Source organism: Acomys russatus, chromosome 2, assembly GCF_903995435.1.
Source record: "Acomys russatus chromosome 2, mAcoRus1.1, whole genome shotgun sequence".
Lineage (NCBI taxonomy): Eukaryota > Metazoa > Chordata > Mammalia > Rodentia > Muridae > Acomys > Acomys russatus.
Genome location: NC_067138.1, coordinates 70422613 through 70443914, shown reverse-complemented (window position 1 = coordinate 70443914; position 21302 = coordinate 70422613). Strand labels below are relative to the sequence as shown.

Here is a 21302-nt window from a genome sequence, read left to right as displayed (position 1 = left end):
TACACTTACCAGGTGTGGTGATAGATGCTTGGAATCCCAGACCTGGAGAGACTAAGGCAGACAGTTCCTTGAAGCTCCCTGGCCAGTCTAACCTACTTGATGAGCTCCAGGCCAAAGGAGACTGTCTCAAAGGAGGTGATGGCACTTCTGAAGATGCCGTCCAAGGCTGTTCTCTGTCCTCCCACGTGCATGTATGTACATACATGCATACTCAAACACATACACACCCATATGAACACACACTGTTCTCCAAAGATCTCTCTTCCCATTCATCCTGGGACCACATTCTACATGGCACTAAGGGGCGGAAGCAAAGCAATGCTGTCCGCCAGCCAGACTTAGTGACCACCCTGATCCGTTTTCACACTCTTCTGTTTGCAGGACTGGGAATTCAACTCAGGTTCCAATAATGTCTCCAGGCTCTTTCTGCTAGGTGGAGCCATGACTCAACTGTTTTCTAGCATATACCTGAGGCTACTACTCAGCAGGGAGCCAGTTACTAGCAAAGACACCAGTGCGTCTTTAGAAACCTTTAATAATGCTCAATTCATTCATTCATTAAGGCTAGCCCTCCTCTCCCCTCAGCTCTTCTGGCTTGAAGCTCTCAACCCAGGTCTCCACATAAGGAAAGAGTCATGGTGGGTGGTGCTCAGCACGGTGAGGGGGGCAGCTTATCACCCTTATCACAGGTACAGGTCTATGCTGGAGCTTAGTCTCAGGGCCTGGGACAGATGCCAACAACTGTCCTGCAAGCAGGTTTCCCAGAGATAGGATCCTAGGGCCACAGCAGAACATGGGAGGAGGGCAGGACACTCCCAGGCCAGTTTTCCAGCCAAGAGCAGCCTGGAAGGTTGTGCTTTGTGTGTTAGAAAAATATTTTTTCCACATGGTGTGTCATGAAACAGACTAAGAAATACTGAACCGAGGGTCTCGGAAACCTTCACCACAGGCTTCTCTGCAGTGAGGCACTTCTACTGGCTGCAGTGCCTCTCTAGAAACTGCCAGACCACTGGTCACCTGCCTGCCCAGCCATCTGCTCCCTCACTGTACCTTGCTGCACACCAGCCACACACCAGGCACCATGCTGGATGCCAGAGACACAGGTTAATGAGACCCTGGAAGCGTGGTGGGCTTGGGAGAATAAGGCCAAGAGAGAATCTGGATCGCCTCAGATGACCAACATCGAACCAGTTCATCTGAGTCTGAAGCAGATCCCCATCTCTCCGAAAGTTGCTGCACACATCCTGAGGAAAAGAACACTAGCTGGAAGCACGGCCTGACCTGCAAGGGTGATGGGAACGTGGACCTGGTCTCACCGTGGCCGGAAGTCAGCGAAGGATGGAAATGACCTGGTCAGCTACAGCGAAGACTGGGAAGAGTGGCTGAGGGAAGGATGTGCGGTGGACGTGAAGCACAGTCCCCGAGGTAGGCTCGAAGAAGACCAGCTCTCCTGCTTGCAGGTCCAGCAGCATGGCCAGCTGTGCCGGGCACCGAAGCAGCCCCAGAGGCTCGTGCTGCCCATTGTGTGAGAAACGGAACTCTTGATCATAGCGGGAGAAGACCCAGGAGAAGGCATTGTGGCCGAGGCGGCAGTCACTGCCAGAACCCTTCCGGGGCAGCTGGGCTGAGGCCACGCCCACCTTATAAGCACAACTGTGCTGAACGTTCACTATCCAGGCATGGAGCCCAGCCTGGAAGGCGGTGGCAGCCAAGGCATTGGGCCAGTGGTCAAAGCGCGCTGGGTCATCCGAGCAGGCTTTGGACTTCTTGGCATTGAAGGTCAGGGTCCTTCGATCTTCAGACAAATGCAATAAGGGGCTGACAGTCCTTTCGTCGATAAGCACCTCTTCCATGCCTGCCAGAAAGAGTTCTCAAGGTTGTACCGGGTCCTTTCCCCACCCTATTCCTATCTTTGACTACCAGGTAGTTAAAGGCTTTCTTGCCACTTACTGAGACCTCAGACAAGCCATTCTCACTCTCTGAGCCTCCGTTTCTTCATCTTTAAAGTGGGGGCCAAAGAGGACTTTTCACTTACAGGGCCTATGGGGTAGTCATGGGGATTAGATAAAACAGTATGTTTTAAGCACCTCGTGTATAATACTTGCTAAGTAACTGTAGCCAGGACACTCTTTATTGATCTAAAAGCTTCATCTGCACACTCTGATAGCAACAAGGGCCAGAAAGAAGTCAGCTGCCCAAGTCTCCATGCCCAGTTGGTGGTAGGGTCAAAGGAAGACCCAGTATTTTAGTATTCCCATATCATACTGCGTTCTAGCTGATCCTGTCTGCATCTTCCAGAGCTGATATCCTGAGGGCAGAGCCTGGAAACTAGGAAACAGGATACCAGCAGTCCTCAGAAGTTACCTAAACTACTGACAGCTAAATCAGGCACCAGCTGATACCAGAGTCTAGAACATACAAGCCAGTACTTGTAATCATATATATATATGGTGATTATATATGAATATATATATATATATATATAAAGTCTGCAGGGGAAGAGTTAAAATTGAGAAAGCTTTGATCTCTCACCACTAGGCATATATATGCAACCAGGGAGAATTCTGAGACAGAGAGACAGGTTCATCTCTGACACCCAGTTTGCAGTACAGGAGCAAGCCCATGTTCACCACCAGTGGATGTTTTGTTGTTTTCTTGTTCCTGAGACGGTCTCAGGACTATAGTTAGTCAGACTGTCCATGAACTCAGAATCTGCCTGCCTCAGACACCCAAGTGCACACCTGGGCTTACGGGTGCACATCGCTTCACTCAACCATTTAAGCCGATGTTTGTTAAATGAATGAGTGAGGCAAATCCAGGCGGCTTCATGGTGGACCCAGATGCCCTCAGGGTGGATGTCATTCTACTTTTAAAAAGAACCCTGAGGTTTCCAATAAGTAGTAAAGAGCTGCCCCCAAAAGGTGACACAGCTTAAAGAAACACAGTTAACTCTATACTAACCACAGAGAAGTGGGAATGGCCTGGACATGGGAAACATCTAGTCCATGTGCTCAACCCCACCCATAGCCCTGGCCCTACTGAGCAGCCTGTTTCCAACATCAGTGGCTACCAAAGCTGCCATCACAGACCCACTGATGCCCAGTAGCACCCCCACCCCCAACACACAGGCAGGCAGGCAGGCAGGCAGGCAGTGCTGGGCGCTTGCAGCTCCTGACCTGAGAGAGACCCAAGAACTGATGTTGCCCAGAGTTGAGTCAGTAGTGGGCTCCAAGCACACTTCTCATTAAAGCTTAATTTGTCCGACTCCTGGGGATCCAAAATGCCCTCTGCTTCCTCGGCCCTTATGCATGGGGGAAAAAGAGAGAGAGAGAATCAGGAAGGTTATAAAAATGCATCTGGACTTACAGGTGAGGGGAGGAAGATAGAAGTAAAAGCCTTCCTTTGGTCAGGTGACACCATAATTGTATTAGCCAGAAGGGAAAGGGGCTAATTGCCCCCGGGGGCCTTCATTCCAGCAAAGTAGACAGTCTATAGGGAAATATATTCTTGGGGCTGGTATTACAAGTGGGGGCAGGGACTGGAGAGAGCTCAGCACCAATAAACCACCTGTGACTCCAGTTCCAGAGGGTCAGAGAAGCTCTGTGATGTAGGAAAGAAAACATGTTTTTGTGTTGATCCCGAGTGTGGGATGGGGAACAGACTTGTGAGAGAGCAGGATGTTTTTACACTTAGAAATCAAACCATTTCTTGGGGGAGCTTGGATGTTGCCAGCTGAAAACATCCTAGTAGAGACTCTGAGAGGACACACACACACACACACACACACACACACACACACACACACACGTGCGCGCCCCCCAAACAGGAGGCTTTGGAGAGGACTTGGGATAGTTTTGGCTGTTCATCAATACTTCCAGAGATGCTTCTAGAGAGAACTGCTTCAAGGCTTTGGGCTCCAGCTGAGGGCCAGGGCCTCAGCTGCTGTTCCAGGTTCTAGCAGCAAGCCTAGTTGGTTTGCGGGATGCTGAGGTCCTGCCAACTACACCAGGAGAATCGCTCCTAGGAACTGATACCCAGGTTTCATTCTTGTTTTCCTTAATCTCCTTTTCCTCTTATTTAGGCTAGTTGGGTTATAAGGGAGGTACGCTTATTTAATAAGTTCATAATAAAGTATATTAAGAAAATTGAGCCTATACTGCGAACATTTTACCTATGTGTACACACCAACACACACACATACAAGCATGCAAACAAAGATAGAAATAGGTAAGTCTTGGGAGGTAGAAACTGGAGGCAGTGTGCTCTGGGTATGAGTGACTCACGAGTACCCTCAGGAAGCTGACAGCGGAGTTGAACTAGGATCCAGGCCTCAGATCTGCTGGGTGATAACATTTGTCTGTTACACTATCCAGAGAGTGTCTCACCTCCTCCCAAACCCGCTGCAAAAGTAAACATTCCTCTGGTTTAGCCCAAAGATCCAGCCACTCCTCGGCTCTTAAACACAAATACCCCTTCCTGAGGATCACACACATTGGGACATTTAGTCATCAAGAGGGAATGCCTGGAAGCTAGGGAGGTGACTCAACAGGTAAAGCTCTTGCCATGCAAGCTGTGGGCCGGAGGTTGAATCTGCAGAACGCATGTAAAGCTTGGTGTGACGGCCAGTACCTATAGTCCCCGTGCTTCTGGGGGAGGAGGGAGGTGGAGACAGGAAGCTCAAGGACCAACCAGCTTGGTGCAGGCATGGCTAACAACAAGAAGAGCCTGTCTCAAACAAGATGGAAGGCAAAAGAGACAGCATTTGAGAGCATCTCTGACCTCCATATGAACACCATGGCACATGCACAATGGCATTTACACACACACACACACACACACACACACACACACCCCACAAGAAAAACCCAACTTGGACTGGAGAGATGGTTCAGCAGTTATGAGGACTTGTTGCTCCTGTAGAAGACTCTGGTTCAATTCCCAGCACCCACATGGCAGCTCACAAACTATCTGTAACTTCAATCCCAGCGAATCAAATGCCCTCTTCGGATATCTTCAGTCCCCTGCACAGATGTGGTGCACATACATATACACAGGTGCACACACATACACAAAAATAAGATAAATAAATGTTAAAAACAAACAAAAATGTAAAGGAGGAAATGCCTTGGGGCAGGTTTCCATTTATCCAGCTGTTTGGCCTCTGTGTTTACTGTTTCTATACATGATTACTTAAACTTCACTGATAGGAAGGCCCATCTGACATGAGAACAGAGCTTTATGGCAGGCACTTAACAGAGAAAATGGGAGCTGGATTCAAGTCCTGCTTCCTTGTACAAACAAACAAACTAACTAACTCAGGATGAAGCCCAGGCACCAGTCAACATTTTTTTTCTTCCTCGACATGAAATGAAATCTCCAAAGGGGACAAAAAATTGAAGTGGGAATTTACCCAACGCTTTGCAGTCCTTTGACCTGGCTTTTCAGAAAAAGCTTTCCTACCACCTGTCATTCTGAAGATGGCTTGAGGCCATTCAGCATTGCTCCTCTGATGTTTGCAAGATCGCTGAGAGACTGTCACTGACTGGCCTGGCCTGGGATGAGCAGAGCCTCAGAAATGGGGAAGTGCACATGCTGACCGCAGGCCTGGTAACAAAGGCTCTTTGTGGCCAGAACAAGAGAAAGCCTGTGCTCTCAAAGCATGGCCGCTCTATGCGGAGAAGCCCCGGGCGAACAGGTGGAGTCGGGGAGGAGCCAGTGCCAGCAACTAACCTGCTACTCCAGGACAGACCCGAGCCCACACGTGGATGGAAGTCAACAAAGAGCCATGTGGTCCAGCTACTGCATGGTTTAGAACACAAAAGTCATGGCCCCAAGGTAGAGAGTGGGACTTGAAATCAGCAGCACCTGGCTGGAAGCAGAACATTCCATCTTTGCAGTGGGGACCTGCTGCCATTCTTAGGCCAAGAGCTGAGCCCAGCCACCATGACTGTGGAAACACCAGAGCCAACAAACACATATCTCAGTAGATAAGTGAGATTCCACTGAGACGGGCCTGACAACAGCCCTTGAGAGAAAATAGCTTCAGCTGGAGCACGAAGCACCACACACAAGGCTTCAATTGTACTAGTGGGTTTGTCAGTGAGAGCAGTATGGACTCAGCAGCTCAATGATGTGTACAGAGGGACTGAGCAAATGAACAAAGCTATTGGCATTGCTGGGAGCTGCGGTTCTTTTTATTTTAAATAATTCATTAATTGGTTTTTTTTTTGAGACAGGATTTCTCTGTGTTGCCTTGGCTGTGCTGGAATCACTTTATAGACCACGCTGGCATCAAACTCACAGAGATCCACCTGCCTCTGCCTCCCCAAGTACTGGGATTACAGGTGTGTGTCACCTCACCTGGCTTTTTATTTTATTTTTATTTATCATTATTGTCGGTTTTTTGAGACATGGCAGCTCACAACTGTCTGTAACTCCAAGATCTGACACCCTCATACACATACATGCAGACAAAATACCAATGCATATAAAATAAAAATAAATACATTTTAGGCTGGGCATGGTGGTGCATGTCTTTAATCCAAGCACTCAGGAGGCAGAAGAAGGCAGATCACTGTGAATTTGAGGCCAGCCTGGTCTACAAAGAAAGTCTAGGACAGCCAAGGCTACACAGAGAAACACTATCTCGAAAATATATATATATATAAAATAAAATAATTTTTTTAAATTTAAAGAATACATTTTAGATTTATCTTATGTATATAAGTATTTGGCTTGTTTTTATGTATATGTGTATGTATGTGTACCACACGTGTATCTGGTGCCCAGGAAGTCAGAAAAGGACATCCGATTACGGTTATTAGCCACAATGTGGGTGCTGGGAACCAAACACAGGTGCTCCTCAAGAAGAGAAATGTCTCTTAGCTGCTGAGCCAGCTCACCAGTCCTCCCACATCTTTTTGTGCCACAGTAAGAAAGTGCTCAAAGAAGATGTGGACCATTTCTACTGGTCAAAGGCGGGGCAATCTGAATATCAAAATCACCACGATGGCAGTGATGGTTACCATGCGTCAGATAAAACCAGAATCTGTGATCAGTATTGAGTGGGAATAAGTAAGCAAATAAGTTAATAACTCAAGCAGAAATTAACAATGGATGCAAAACTCTTGGTTTAAAAGCCTGGAAAGCAAGAGAGAACATACACAGAGAATCACTCATTAATTATGAAGAGAAAATACAATCTCATATTGAAGAGCCTGGCTGATGACACCTGAAATACCTAGCACTTCATTCAGTGCTCAAACTCAATATTCCTGATAATGCAACAGCAACATGATGAGTTGAGAACTTGACACTTAGGATGTGCACCCCACCCCCAGGAACAGATAAGCTAAATCTACTCCTATAGGAATATTATTCTTTCAAACTGAATGATATTCTCTAAGGGGTCTGAACTCTTGAAGACGAAGGGACAAGTTTCAAATTGAAGAAGACCATATGAATCAGGAGAAAACAAAACAAAATCCCCATTTTAAGAATGTTTTGGAGCTGGGCAGTGGTGGTACACACCTTTAATGCCAGCACGTGGGAAGCAGAGGCAGGCAGGTCACTGTGAGTTCGAGGCCAGCCTGGTCTACAAAGTGAGTCCAGGATAGTCAAGGCTACACAGAGAAACCCTGTCTCAAAAAAAAAAAAAACAAAACAAGAAGCCGGGCGTGGTGGCGCACGCCTTTAATCCCAGCACTCGGGAGGCAGAGGCAGGCGGATCGCTGTGAGTTCAAGGCCAGCCTGGTCTACAAAGCGAGTCCAGGACAGCCAAGGCTACACAGAGAAACCCTGTCTCAAAAACTAAAAAAAAAAAAAAAAAAAAAAAAGGATGTTTTGGCACAACTGGCAACCTTTGAATATGGACTATATGGACCGTGTACGAGAAAATAGTTTTACACCAATGATTAATTCCCTAAATCTTATCTTGGGATTATATAGGAAAACATCTTTGCTCTCAGGAGCTATATTGAAATATTTAGAAACAAAATTCATGTTATCTGCAACATATCATAAGATGGTCCAGAAAACAAGGTTATCTGTATGCACTGCACACAGGAGATGACAAAGACAGTAGATGAGAGCCACACAGATGGGAGCAGAAGTGTGAGAGCTACTGTGGCAGAACACTGCCTCCAGTAAAGCTCACTAAGCCACGTTTGCAACTTCCACACAAGCTTGACGTACTGGAAAATTCACCAAATTAGAGATGAGGCTTTATTAAAAAGTCCAGCTTGCTTCATGGTAAGGACAGAGTGTGCAGAGGAAGATGACAGTAGTGCTGAACTGAACGAGGAGACTGACAGAGTGTGGCAGCGCACACGAGGAGCAGGTCAAACCTGCATTAAATGACAGAGTGGCTTGAGCCCGGAGTCCCAGCACTAGAGAGACAGAGGGAGAAGGATCCAGAGTTCCAGGCTAGTCTGGGCTACATGAGATTGTGTCTCAAAACCAAAAGACAAAACTCTTGCCTAGCATGCACGAGGCTCTGAGCTGGATCCCCAGCACCATAAACAATAGAGAAAGTGAGCTAGAGAGATAGCTCGGCGGTTAGGAGTACCTCTTGCTCTTGCAGAGGACCCATACTGGATTCTCAGAACTCGTATGGTGGTTCACAAGAATCTATAACTCTAGCCAGAGGCTCTGATGCCCTCTTCCGACCTACACAGGCACCAGACACACATGGGGTGCACAGAGAGCAAAGCGTTCATAGACATAAAATAAAACAACTAAATCTAATAGAATCTATTTTTATCAGAGAGAGAGTATGGTGTTGGGACTGACATCCTTACTGTGGAATACTTCACAGACTTTCAAAAGAGTCAGGTAACTCGAATGTGGTGGTGCACACTTCTAATCTCAGCACTCAGCAGGCAGAAGCAGGGGAACTGTGTATGAGGTCAGTCTGCTCTACACAGGGAGTTCAAGGTCAGCCAGTACTAAATAGTGAGACCCTTATTAAAAATGAAAGGAAGGAAGGAAGGAAGGAAGGAAGGGAGGGAGGGAAATAAATCTAAATGCACTGATGTAAAATTTTTTCCATAGTAGGCACTAACAAGTAGGATAAGAGGTATATGATCCCATCTGTGTTTGTTTAAATATATATTGTTAAAAGGAGGCAAAAAAGAAACTCACACACACACACACACACACACACACACACACCACCACCACCACCGCCGCCGCCACCGCCACCAGAGCTGAGAGGATGGCTCAGTGGGTAAAGTGCAAGCATGAGGAGCCATGTTAGAATCCCCAGCACTTATGTGAACGTTTGGGATGGCAGCGCATATCTGTAACCCCAGCACTGGGGAGGAGGAGACAAGTGGATCCTGGGGGCCTGTTGACTAATGTACCAAACTGGTAAGGTCAGGTTCAACAAGAGAGTTTGTCTCAAAAATTAATGTAGAGAGAGGTAGAGGAAGATTCTCAAAGTCAACCTCTGGCCTCCATATGTGCACACTCAGGCCAACATATCGCCCCCCCACACACACACAGCCACTTTTGAAATTCCACATCTAAGACGGGTGAGCTGACTCAGTGGATAAAAGTGCTTGCTATAAGACTTGTCAAGCTGAGTTCAGTGCCCAGTACCATGGAGGAGAGAATCCAACCGTATCTCTAGGGAAATGAGATTGGGAGAGTTGATGAAGACTTGCTTTTAACTTTCAATTTCTTTTTCTTTTTAGAGGGCTGGGAATTGAATCCAGGACCTTGTACAAGCTAGGCAAAAGTGCTATACCACCAAGCAACAACCCTAGCAGCAGGGCTAATCACCTTGCCTGGCAAGTTCTAGCCGCTTGGTCATTTCCTCAGGCACTGGCCTCTCAACGTTTTAGCACCCAGGAAGGACCTGTTGAAACTCTTTAAGTACTAAGAAGGAAAATCTGAGTGGCGATACAGACTTAAGTCTTGAAGATTCTTTCACTGCGGAAAGGAAGAGGAGACAAGGAGGAGACAGTGAATCCAGGCCTCAGCATCCTAACCCAGGGAACCATAGTTGAAGTAAGGAAACGTTTAGGAAAGCCCAGGGCAAGACCCTGGCTAATAAGTATTGGTTTCACTGCTTTTCTGTATAGATCTAAAGAGGCCATGGCGGGGTTGGGGGTGGGGGATGACCTCTGGCCTTGGAGCCAGGCTCTAGGAAGTTGCTCAGCTCCATGCCTTGAATGCAAGAAAGACTTGGGGTCTCAGTGCCTGCCGGAGCGAATCACAGAACCACACTCACCTCTCAAAAATCTCCTGCTCTTTCTGCTGCAAGAGAAGAAAACAAGGTCAGACCAGCAGCAGAAACCCAGCAAGTGGACCCGAGCGCACTTCACTGTGTACAACTGTGTGTAGATGCAGACTCCACAGAAAAGATCGAGGCAAAGCTTTCCGGGTTGCTGTCTCTCACGTACCCACAGGCTCCCCTACCCTCCCAACACACGCAAAGAACAGATCACTGTTGCCTCCTACCCTGAGGCATCCCAGGCTCCCCTTCCCTTCCCTTCAGGACCATCCTCCCCGCTGCCACCCACCACGGGGACTACCAGCTCCTAGATGGCTGCAGCCTTTCTGAGTCCTTTCTTGTGACTGTCCAGCGGCTGGGATAGAATGTGCCCTTGCCTGGAAGCTGATGCTGAACGAATGCACAATCTAGGGCAGTCTCCATGGCTGCCCTACTTGAAAGGCAAGGGGCTGACCTGGTTGTTCAGCACTCTTCTCTGCTCTACAGCTTTGCTCAGATGTCTTAGCGTCGTCCCCTCAACACTGGAGGAAGCTGCAGATCTACAACGTACTTAGAAAAGCCACAGTCTGAGCAGTAATTGTGCCTATGTCGGATCATACCAAGAAGGTGCTTTTTGCATTGGTGCCCTTGTCTGGACCAAGCACAGCCTTTCCCCTGTGTACTTCTGAACTTTCTCCACCTCCCCAGTTCCCTGTACCTGGGTACTTTTCTTTTTACTTCTAAGTTACTTCATCCAGGAAGCTGTCTATGATCCACTCCAACTGCCTTGGGAGTGTCCTGGCCTCCACAGGATTCCTCTACTGCCGTGACACATCCTACTTGTCACTTTTTTTTTTTTGGTTTTTTCGAGACAGGGTTTCTCTGTGTAGCCTTGGCCATCCTGGACTCACTTTGTAGACCAGGCTGGCCTCGAACTCACAGCGATCCGCCTGCCTCTGCCTCCCGAGTGCTGGGATTAAAGGCGTGCGCCACCACGCCCGGCTCCTACTTGTCACTTTATGTACTCATCTCTTGGGTGAGGCTGGGAGCATATGTAGCCGTGTTTTATAACCCCGCCCCATTAGAGAGCACTTAGGCATTGAAAGTATATGGTTATAAGGTGCCAAAATCCTCAGATAATTTTATTCCTGTCTCATATTAAAAATCTAATGAGTCGATGATATTTACTTAAACATAGTAAAAAGATAGATATAGGGGCAATTGCAAGGGGATCTTGCAGTTCGTGAGAGAGAGACTGGGTTCAACTCTGAATACACCATGGGAACTGAAGGCCATGGATCAGGATGAGATGGGTGGGTGGAAGGCCACTAAGTGGACATGTTGAGGGGAAGGGGGATCCAGGCAAAACCCACCTAACAGGATTCCTGCTAAAGACAGGCCAGAGTGATCAGACATCACTCAGGAGAGTGGAGTTACAGAGTCTGATAAATGCCAAGGACTATCAGATGGTCGTGGTGGGGGCTTTTGGCCAAGAAAATTTAGCTGGGTTCTTTGCTGAGGAAGTACATAGATGGGCCCACATACAAGAAGCTTCACAGGCTGGTAAAAAATATTATTGTCACTCATTCCTGTCCCAAAGGCTCACTGCTACCCACCACAGGCATTCTCAAGGGCTTCAGGTCTGGGGAAACCTGGCCAACCTCTCGTGCCCTCACCCTCTCCTGACTTACAATCAGCTGGAGGTCATCCAGGTGGGTAAGCATGCCCACCAGGCTGGTGCGAAGGGTGTCCAGCTTCTGCACGGCCTCAGCCCAGTGTGCCCGCTGAGTCAGGATGCTCTGGTGGGCCCGCTCCTCTTCGCCGTGCACCTGCTCCAGTAACCGCTGTTCCTCACTCTCACACAGGCTCCGCACCAGACTCAACCTCTGGATGACCAGTTCCCTCGCTGCACTAGCCATGCTCTGGCAAGAGATAAAACGCGAGGAGTTAGGTCCTGGCAAAGTCTCAGTCACAAGCAGGAGAGTCCGGGATTAGTGGAAACGATGCCAACATCGATTGACAATGTCTGTCATGGACAGAGTAAGGAGAATAAAGGTACGTGTGCCATTTACTTTGACATCCCAGCATTTAGACTTTCCAAATGTGTTAAGAGAGAGAAACTTGAGACCCAACATCTAAGCCATGTCTCAGAAGGTCATGGCTACAGTATAGAAGGCGGACAGAGCTTAGAGATCAATTAGAATTGCCTGCTCATTTCACAGTTGGAAACATGGTGGCCATGAGACAAAGGGAGGGGATCATAGTGATCACAGGGCAGAAGGGCCTTAAGGAGCCACCATCTTCATCTAGACCAATCCCAACGCGGCTCTAGTTAAACTTTCACTCTGCTTGAGGTCAAAACCCTATCACCTCCCAAGGCTTGTTCATTCCAGCTGGTTCCAAAGCAAGAGTTTGTATGTTCCCTAGAGGAGCTCTGAAGAAAACTCTCAGCTAAGGACAGCCAAGGGCATCATCTTCTATCTCCCAGTAGCCAGTGTCTGACATGCAGCATGTACCTGCAAATGTGGCCTCAGTGACTGAGTGGGGAACTTCTGCTGCCGTAGGGAAAACCTCCTGCTAGCTCTGGCACAGCGAGCCTGTGGCCAAGGTGGAACCAGATGCCCGTTTTCCCAGTTGTCAGTCTAGCACTATTTCCCCTGTGCCAGGCGATCAATCCTCCATTTGCTGCATAACACACCTGCACTTGGACTCTTTCCAGATGAGTCAGAGTAGAGCTGCCTTCTTCATGTCAGAAGGCCAAGGACAGCCAGAATGGCTTACTGACGATCAAGGAAACCCACCTGAATCTGAGCCACACTCACTTCTCCTGTATTATTGTAATTGCTTCCCATTTGGATTACTGGCCTTCACTTTTGCTGCTTATGGTCACTTCCTACTATAACTGTATAAGGGGGCTCCTTTTAAAACTGAAATGTCAATCTTTCTGCCCCTAACCTGTGTGTGTGTGTGTGTGTGTGTGTGTGTGTGTGTGTGTGTGTGCGCGCGCGCGCGCCCGTGTGCATATTGGATCTCCGGGAGCCCAAAGTGCTAGCAACCAAATTCAAATTCAGGTTCTCTGGAAGAGTAGGAAGTGCTCTTAACCACTGAGCCCAGCCCCCCTAAACTTGTTTTTCACTTTACCTTACTCTGCTTTTTTTTTTTTTTTAAGGCTTTTCAGTGGCTTCTCTTTATATCTGAAATAGAGGTGAACCCCTCTGTGACCAAGAGGATGAGGCCCAGCTTCTCCCTGAACCTCTTGCTTCTCTGATTTTACTCCTTTCTCATGTCTCTCTTGCTCAAATGCTTCAACCTAGTGTAGCTCTACTGCTCCAGCTGGTCAGGTGCCTTGCTGCCCAGGGCTTTTGCACTCACTAGCCTCTTTGCAGTTCATTACAACACTTCTTAGGTTTCTGAGCAAATAGAAACTTTCTTGTCTTCCAACTTTTACTTATGGTTATTGTGTGTTGTGGTGTGTGTGTGTGCACGCAGATGCGTGTGCACACCATGGCGAGAAGATAACGTATGGGATTAGTTCTCTCCTCTCTGTATGTGGGTTCCAGGCAACAAACTCAGGTCACCAGGCTTCCGCAGCAAGGAGCTTACCTGCTAAGCCATCTTGCCAGCTCTCTTCATGAGAGCCATCCCTTATCACAGCATAAGTAACTGAACCCCTGCCTCAGGCATGTTGTCCCCCTTTGCTATTTACATCTCCTTCAAAGGACGGATTACCCTCTGACACTCTTTATTGTCCATCTCTTCCGACAGAAATGGAGCATTCGTGAAAAGACATTTTCATCTTTCGTTCACTGTGGAATGCCTAGCACACAGGCCAATGGTGCCTGCTATATGAAAGCACTCAGGAAGGATCTGTTAGATAAGCAGTGGGATGTTGTAAGCTTAAAGTCAGGATCTGCCGCTGTAGCTTCTAGTCTACAACATCGCCAGTGCAATAGGACAAGAAAATAAAAACAGCGAGAGAGCAGAAGTCAGGCTGAGGTAGAGAGACCAAGATCATCCTGCAAACCGAAGCGGAGACAACACAGACTAGTTGGGACTCCTAGCTGGTGCTGGTCCCTGTAGCTTCTGAGAGACCCCCCACCCACCCACCCACGCCCTGCCATGAAGGTCCCTATTTGTTTATGGCAGTTCAGCTTCTGCAACTGAAAGAAACTTAAAGAAGGCTGTGCCAAAGGTATTCTGTATGTTATGTGGATATGGGGGAGTGGGCTAGGAGAGATACAAAAAGAAACTCATGAGGCCTTGCCCTGAGGGAGCTGCTTGAGAGAGAAGACATAACAGTGGCGCTGAATAAAGGATCAGCAGGGCAATGCAGCAGCAGCAGTGGCTGAGAGCCAGAGGATCCAGGACATAGAACTGACTCTGCAGAGAAGCAGTAGGGCCTTGGGAAGATCGACTGACATCTTCTGCAAGACTTATTTCCCCATCTTCAAATAGGGATGCTTACTGCCACCTGCTGAATAAAACTGTCATAAGAGTACTTCAAAGAGTCCTGGCATGGAGGCACTTGCCTGTATTCTCAGCACTCCAGAGACAGAGGCAGGAAGATCAGTAATTCTTGGCTAACTAGCAAGTTTGAGGCCAGCCTAGGCTACATGAAACACAGTTTCAATAAAGAAAACAAGCCGGGCGTGGTGGCACACACCTTTAATCCCAGCACTTGGGAGGCCCAGGAAGGTAGATCAATGTGAGTTCGAGGCCAGCCTGGTCAACAAAGTGAGTCCAGGCCAGCCAAGGCTACACAGAGAAACCCTGTTTCAAAAAACCAAAAAGAAAAAACAAACAAACAAACAAAAAAATATCTCCAAAGGACTGGAGATGTGCATCAATGGCGAGCATTTGCCTAACATGTACATAACCCTGGGTTCAATGCTTCAGACTGGCTTTAAAAAAAAAAATGAGTAAACCATGTAGAAGTACCTAAGGAATTTCATAATCCTACAGATGTGAACAAAATAATTCCATAGTAAAAGATATAAGTCTTGAGGCTAGAGAGATGGCTCAATGGTTAAGAACACTATTTGCTCTTGCAAAGGATCTGGGTTCGTTTCCCAGTACCCACACAGTGGCTCACAACCATCTATAACTCCAGTTCTAAGTGACCCAATGTCCCCTTCCAATCTCTGCAGGTGCCAGGCATACACAGGGCACACATACATATATGCAAGCAAAACAATCATACACATAAAATAATAAAAAAAAAAAATCTAAAATGTTTGTGAAAAGAAAGGTACTAGTGTTTCTAAGGTTTTAACCCGAAGTTAGCAAGAGCGATGCCTTCTAGTCTGTATCTGTGTAGTAAAAGAGACAGCCAGCCGCACAATGAGGTTGTAGGTTAGGGAAGGGATCTTAGACTGTCCTAGACCTGGGCTAGGCTCTTATCCTAGGAGGTGGCACAGTGTGGAGAGGAGCGAGGGACAATTACCACTGCTTTCTGGCTCTTCCCTTGTAGGACCTCCGCCACATACTTGGTGATGCCAGCACTCTGTAACTGCAGCCTCTCACACTGGTCTACAATCTTGTTCTGCAACACAAATGGCGTTTATCATCTCTTTATTCACGTACATGAGCCACTCAGGCATTGAGTGACTCGTCCTTTGTATGCCACCCTCAGTTACCCACCCCTATGGTGCAAACCCAGATATCATCATTATAAAAAAACAATACTACCCCAAAACTTTATGTCAAGGATCCCACATATGCCCATCATATCTTTCCTTCTGGCTCACTAACACTGGATCACCCACCCCACACCCACCCCCCCCCCCCCCCCCCGTTCCAGTAACTCATTTGGGGCCATCAAGATACTTGGGCCTTAGCCAGGTGGTGGTGGCACGTGTCTGGTCTGAGGAATGGGTTTCAGGACAGCCAGGGCTACAACGCCCCTCCCAAAAAAAAACCCTCCCCAAAAGACACTTGGGTCTTAATAGGTCTGTTTCAACATCCCTGTTCTCTCCTCTCCTCACCTCACCACTGACTACTTCCACTTCTGTTAGTCTAGTTGGCCATCACCTCAGAGGGACCCTGTGAGAACTCTGAAGTTGGGCCTCCTTTGTCAACCTTCATGCCTCTCCATTACCACAGCCATTTTCCCTGAGGCAATCAGTGCAGGCCAAGTCCGGCTCAAAACCTCCCAATGGTTTTTCAATATTGTCACAGTGAGAACAGTCTCTTAGCCAAGAGGCCCTACTTGGCACAACTCTTCGTCTCTTAAGCCACCTCATACCTCACACTAACCTTCTTTCCACTCCTCAAAAACACTAGGTTTACCCAGCCTTGAGGCCTCTGGACTTGTTCTTTCTGCCTCCAACTAGTCTCTGAGTGTCTTGCTCCCTCAATTCACCTGTACGTCACCTCCTCAGAGAGGTTCTGTCCAACTTACCCCTATCTTAGTCCTGCTTTATTTCTCTTACTTATAAGTCCTGACTACCTACCTATGGTATGTTTATATATATATATATATATATATATATTTTTTTTTTTTTTTTTTTTTTTCTGTGTCCCTACTACTGCAGCAAAATTGTCACTCTCTGACCTCTGACCTACCAACTAGAATGGAGTTGCTACATATAAAGGGCCTTAAACAAATATTTATCGGTGATGAGCCCTCATTTCCTTGACCACCAGCAAGTCAGCAGTTCTCAGTTGCCAAAGTCACTCATATCAACCATAAAGGAACGGGGAAAGGCTTAGAAATGAGGAAGCTGAGGCAGACGGTGGGTGGAATGGCTCACTCTAGGAGGCATGGGAAGAGCTGGACTTTCCCACTCCTTTCCAGCGGGTTCCAGCTGGAGCTCGTCCAAACAGCAGCCCCTCTATTACTGCCCCTAAGAATGACAATGCCACCTGCCGCCAGGCAGACCAGCTGCCTCTTCGGGGAACCCTGCCTCCCAGCAGTGAGGGAGAGCTGCGGCACTGCAATCATCATCGTGTACTCAGGGACTATAAGAACTGGGCTTAGCTTAAAGTTTTATTAGTATATACTAATTATATAGAATGTTCCACTGTGACTCTTGCATCACATCTACCCTTCATTCACTATTCTCCCTCCCTCAGCCCTAATCCTCTTTTCTTTAATGCTCCCTAAGTTTCATGTCTCTCTTTCTATTTTTATTACTTAAAAAAAAAATTTTTTTTTTTGAGACAAGGTTTCTCTGTGTAACCATGGCTGTCTTAGAACTCACTTTGTAGACCAGGTTGGCCTTGAACTCACAGAACTCCCACTGCCTCTACCTCCCCAGTGCTCAGATTAGAGCTATCACAGTTAGTTTGGGTTTTGCTGTTGTTTTTAAGACAAAGCTTCATTAGGAAATCCAAACTGGCCTCAAACCCAACACTCTTTGCAGTGCAGGGGTGTGCCACCACACCCAGCTCAGATTGTCTTTTTATGGCTTGTGTGAAAAAAAGAAAAATGTGTGACAGTTGTCTTTTGAATCAGGCTTGTTTCACTTAACATGGTTGTCTCCAATCCATCTTCCTGCCAATCACATAATTTTATTCTGTATTATGGAATAATACTCCAGTGTGTGTGCATGTATGTGAATAAATAGGTCTGAACTTCTCTTATCCATTCATCCAATAACGGGTACCTTGGCTGGTCCTAACCTGAGCCTACCTTTCTTTGTTTGGAGACAGGGTTTCGCTGTGTAGCCTTGGCTGTCCTGGCTTTGTAGACCAGGTTGGCCGCAAACTCACAGCGATCTGCCTGCCTCTGCCTCCCAAGTGGTGGGATTATAGGCCTGTGTCACCACGTCCTGCAAGCCTACCTTCTAACTAGCTTCAAGGCATGAATCCAGAAGCTAAGTGTTGAACTAGTCCTATTTTGTCCAGGTCAGTGGTGACCGCGCTCCAGAGACAGTTTCTCTACAGGATGCAGGGATAGGAGGACTGTGCTAAAGGCACTGTGTGCTCTAGGGTTGGGGGTGTAGCTCAGGGGTCTAAAATGCATGAGGCTCTCCTTAAAACCTGGGATGGGGAGGGGCTGGAGAGATGGCTCAGTGGTTAAGAGTACTGCTTGCTCTTCCAAAGGACCCGGGTTCAATTCCCAGCACCCACATGGCAGCTCACAACTGTTAAGATCTGACACCCTCACATCAATGCACATAAATTAAAATTTAAATAAAATATTAAAAAGAAAAACTGGGGTGGGGAACCCAGTCTCCAAAGTAGAAGGCTGAAAGAGAGCAAGACTCACTTCCCTTAAGCCAAGTGTAAGTAGGTCTTAGGGTGGCCCAGAGAAGGCACCTGGCACAGAGTACCAAGCCTGCCATCCTGCCCCAGCCTTCACCCCTCCCACCGCTTCGCTAGGCATGATGGCTACTTTTCAAGGTTTTCCATTAGGTCACTTCCTCTTCCTAACCACTGAGGTTAAAAAGTGGTTTCCTCTTGCCCAGTCAATGAAGTCTCCCCTCCTAAGCCCTGAGCATTAAGAGTCTGGGAGGAGTTACCATCCTGCTGTGGGCCTCCTTTTCCTCATCTGAAAAACCTGAGTTAGAACCCACACTTCAGAAGCCCAGCCTGGATGGAATGAGATGGGATTTGTAAAATCTGCAAGCTGATTTTTATCAACTTTACTCAAGTTTATTTTCATCATCACTGAGTAACTGAAACCGGCTGGCCCCAGTCTCCGGGTAAGGTGTGTTTATTACAATCTGGTTTGAGTAGGTGATGTCCCGATCCACAGTTCTCAGCGCACGGCAGGGCTCAATGCCAGGGTGGGGTTAGGAGAATTAAGCCATTTAATCAAATTGCAAGGAGTTCCCCAGGGGCCACAACTAGGATGAAAGGAAGAAGGCAGCACCAAGGTGACTTGGCCTCCAATCTCAGCAGCTCAGGGAAAGGGTGGGGGTGGGGTGTAACAGGAAGATGGCCAGCCTAGAGCCACACTAAACCAGGAGCCGAGGAGGCCTTAGGAGATAGATAGCGTCCTGTCATTCTCCCCACCCCATCCACCAACTTCAATTATAGTCAAGGCCAGGTTGGAAGGGAACTGAGTCCCTCACCAGGAAACCTGAGGGGAGAGGAAGAGACTCTGAGTGGGGTTGAGTGGGGAACTTAAGTTTTTCCAAGGTTAGCTATAACAATCACGTGGTATTATGAGTGCCTCGAAACTACTGATGAAAGACACCAAGCTAGGTTCCGTGACTCACAGGGAGGGGATAGGATTCGAACTTGAATCCAGTTTACTCCAGAGGTCACACCTTTAACCACCTCATTCTGCAAGGGAAGCAACAGAAGAGCCACCCTTCCCCAGCCGGGGTCCCTGATCCCTGGTCCCGGCCAGTTTCCCAAAGACGAGAGAGCCACCCAGTTCCCAGCCCCAAGCCCGCTCACTCTCAGCTCCTCAGCGTGCTCCTCCGCCCGGCGGATGCGGTGCCTGTGACAGCGGCCGCCCAGCCCGGAGCAGGCGGCGCACACCGGCCGTCGTTCCGAGAGGCAGAACCAGCTCAGAGGCTCGCCGTGCTCGGGGCACAGTTGGCCCGGTTCGGACCCCAGCCCGGGTTCCCGCACCAGCCCCGGCCCCGACCCCGGCCCGGGCCCTGGGCCGGTCTCCGGCCTGGAGGCGTCCGCGGACATGGCCGAGTGCCCGTCGTCGCGCGCTCCACCTGTCGCAGGTACCGGGGGCGTGGCTTCCCTTGTTCACGCCCTCCCAGGCCCCGCCTTCTCCGCTCCTGTTCCGCCCAGGCTGCGCCCGCGCGCTGGCCCGCGCTACATTGGCCCTTCCTGCACTAACAAGCTTTGGTTCTTTGTACAATTAAGTTGTGTTGTGCCCAAGTTTTTAAAACAAACAACTAGCAAACAGCAGTTTAGTATCTGTTAAAAAAAAAAAAAAAGCCTTAGTAAGCACTTACGAAGAGTCAGGTTTTTGCTAAGTGCATTTTTTAACAGCCACTTTGAGAGGCAGCTTTAGGCAAGTGTCTTAAATCCAGGCTCACCTCTCAGGCCCTCAGTGGTCTTGACTGTTAAACGGGGTTGAGAAGATCTCTATCACATGATTGGATTGAGGAGTAGATAAATTAAAGCACATGAAATGAGTCAGGTGTGGTGGCACAAATTTGTAATCTTAGCAATTTTGAGATGGCGGCGGAAAGATCAGAAATTCAGTCATCTTTGAACATACAAAGTTGAGGCCAGCCTGGGCTACATAAGATTCTGTCTCAAAGACACCCAAAATCAGAACACAAGCTGTAAGTGGTGGCACATGCCTTTAGTCTGAATGTTCAAGAGGCAGAAACTGGAGGGTTTCTGTAATTTAGAGGCAGCCTGGTTTATAAGTTCCAGGCCAGCCAGAGCTAAGGAGTGAGACATTGTCTTAAAACAAACAAAAGTCTTTTTTAAAAAAAATCAAAAAAGCATGAACAATGCTGAGCATGCAGCAGCTTAACACTGCACTGCTAGCCGTGGAGAAAAACCACGTTTATTATATCTTTTAAAATCATATTTATTCAGTGTGTGTGTGTGTGTGTGTGTGTGAATATGTAGACGTGCATTTGTATGCAAAGAAGAACTGGCAGGAGTGGGATCCCTTCTTACACACTGTGGGTCCTAGAAACTGGACCTAGGTCACCAGTCTTGGCAGCAAGTGCCTTCACCCTCTGGCCTATCCCATCCCTGATTACTGTTTTGTGGAAATTAAGTAACTTGTGACCTCACAGTTCCCGTTTGGTAGCAATGATAGCAAACTCAAGCAGTTTAACTTCAGGTTACCTGGATGAGTAAGTTTTTGTTTTTCAAGACAGCATCTCTCTGTGTAGCCGTGGCTGTCCTGGACTCACTCTGTAGACCAGGCTGGCCTCGAACCCACAGAGATTCACCTGCCTCTGCCTCCCCCAGTGCTTGAGATTATGGGCGTGCACCACTGCCCCTGGCTGGGATGAGCAATTTTTAAGTTACAACATTTTGAGACCTATTGAAAAGGCTGCTTTTCCATGTAGTGTATTTGCATTCACATTCTGAATTTGATCATTTGGGATTTGTGTTTTTTAAGTTAACATTGAGGGGAAAGCAATGTACATCCATTTTGAAGAAAACGCGACGTGCAAAGAAGCATGTAAGGGATTAAAAAACC

At 47.8% G+C, this 21302-nt stretch overlaps 1 protein-coding gene across 1 annotated transcript; it reads right to left on the bottom strand.

The window, feature by feature from the left end:
• Positions 1–1259: 1259 nt before the first annotated feature.
• On the bottom strand, positions 1260–19833 carry Bspry (B-box and SPRY domain containing). The gene is given in 6 exon segments (XM_051156471.1): positions 1260–1855; positions 3177–3301; positions 10235–10260; positions 11908–12138; positions 15660–15758; positions 19568–19833. Coding segments are annotated over 6 exon segments (1320 nt in total). The 5' UTR covers positions 19811–19833.
• Between the last annotated feature and the right edge of the window lie 1469 nt (positions 19834–21302).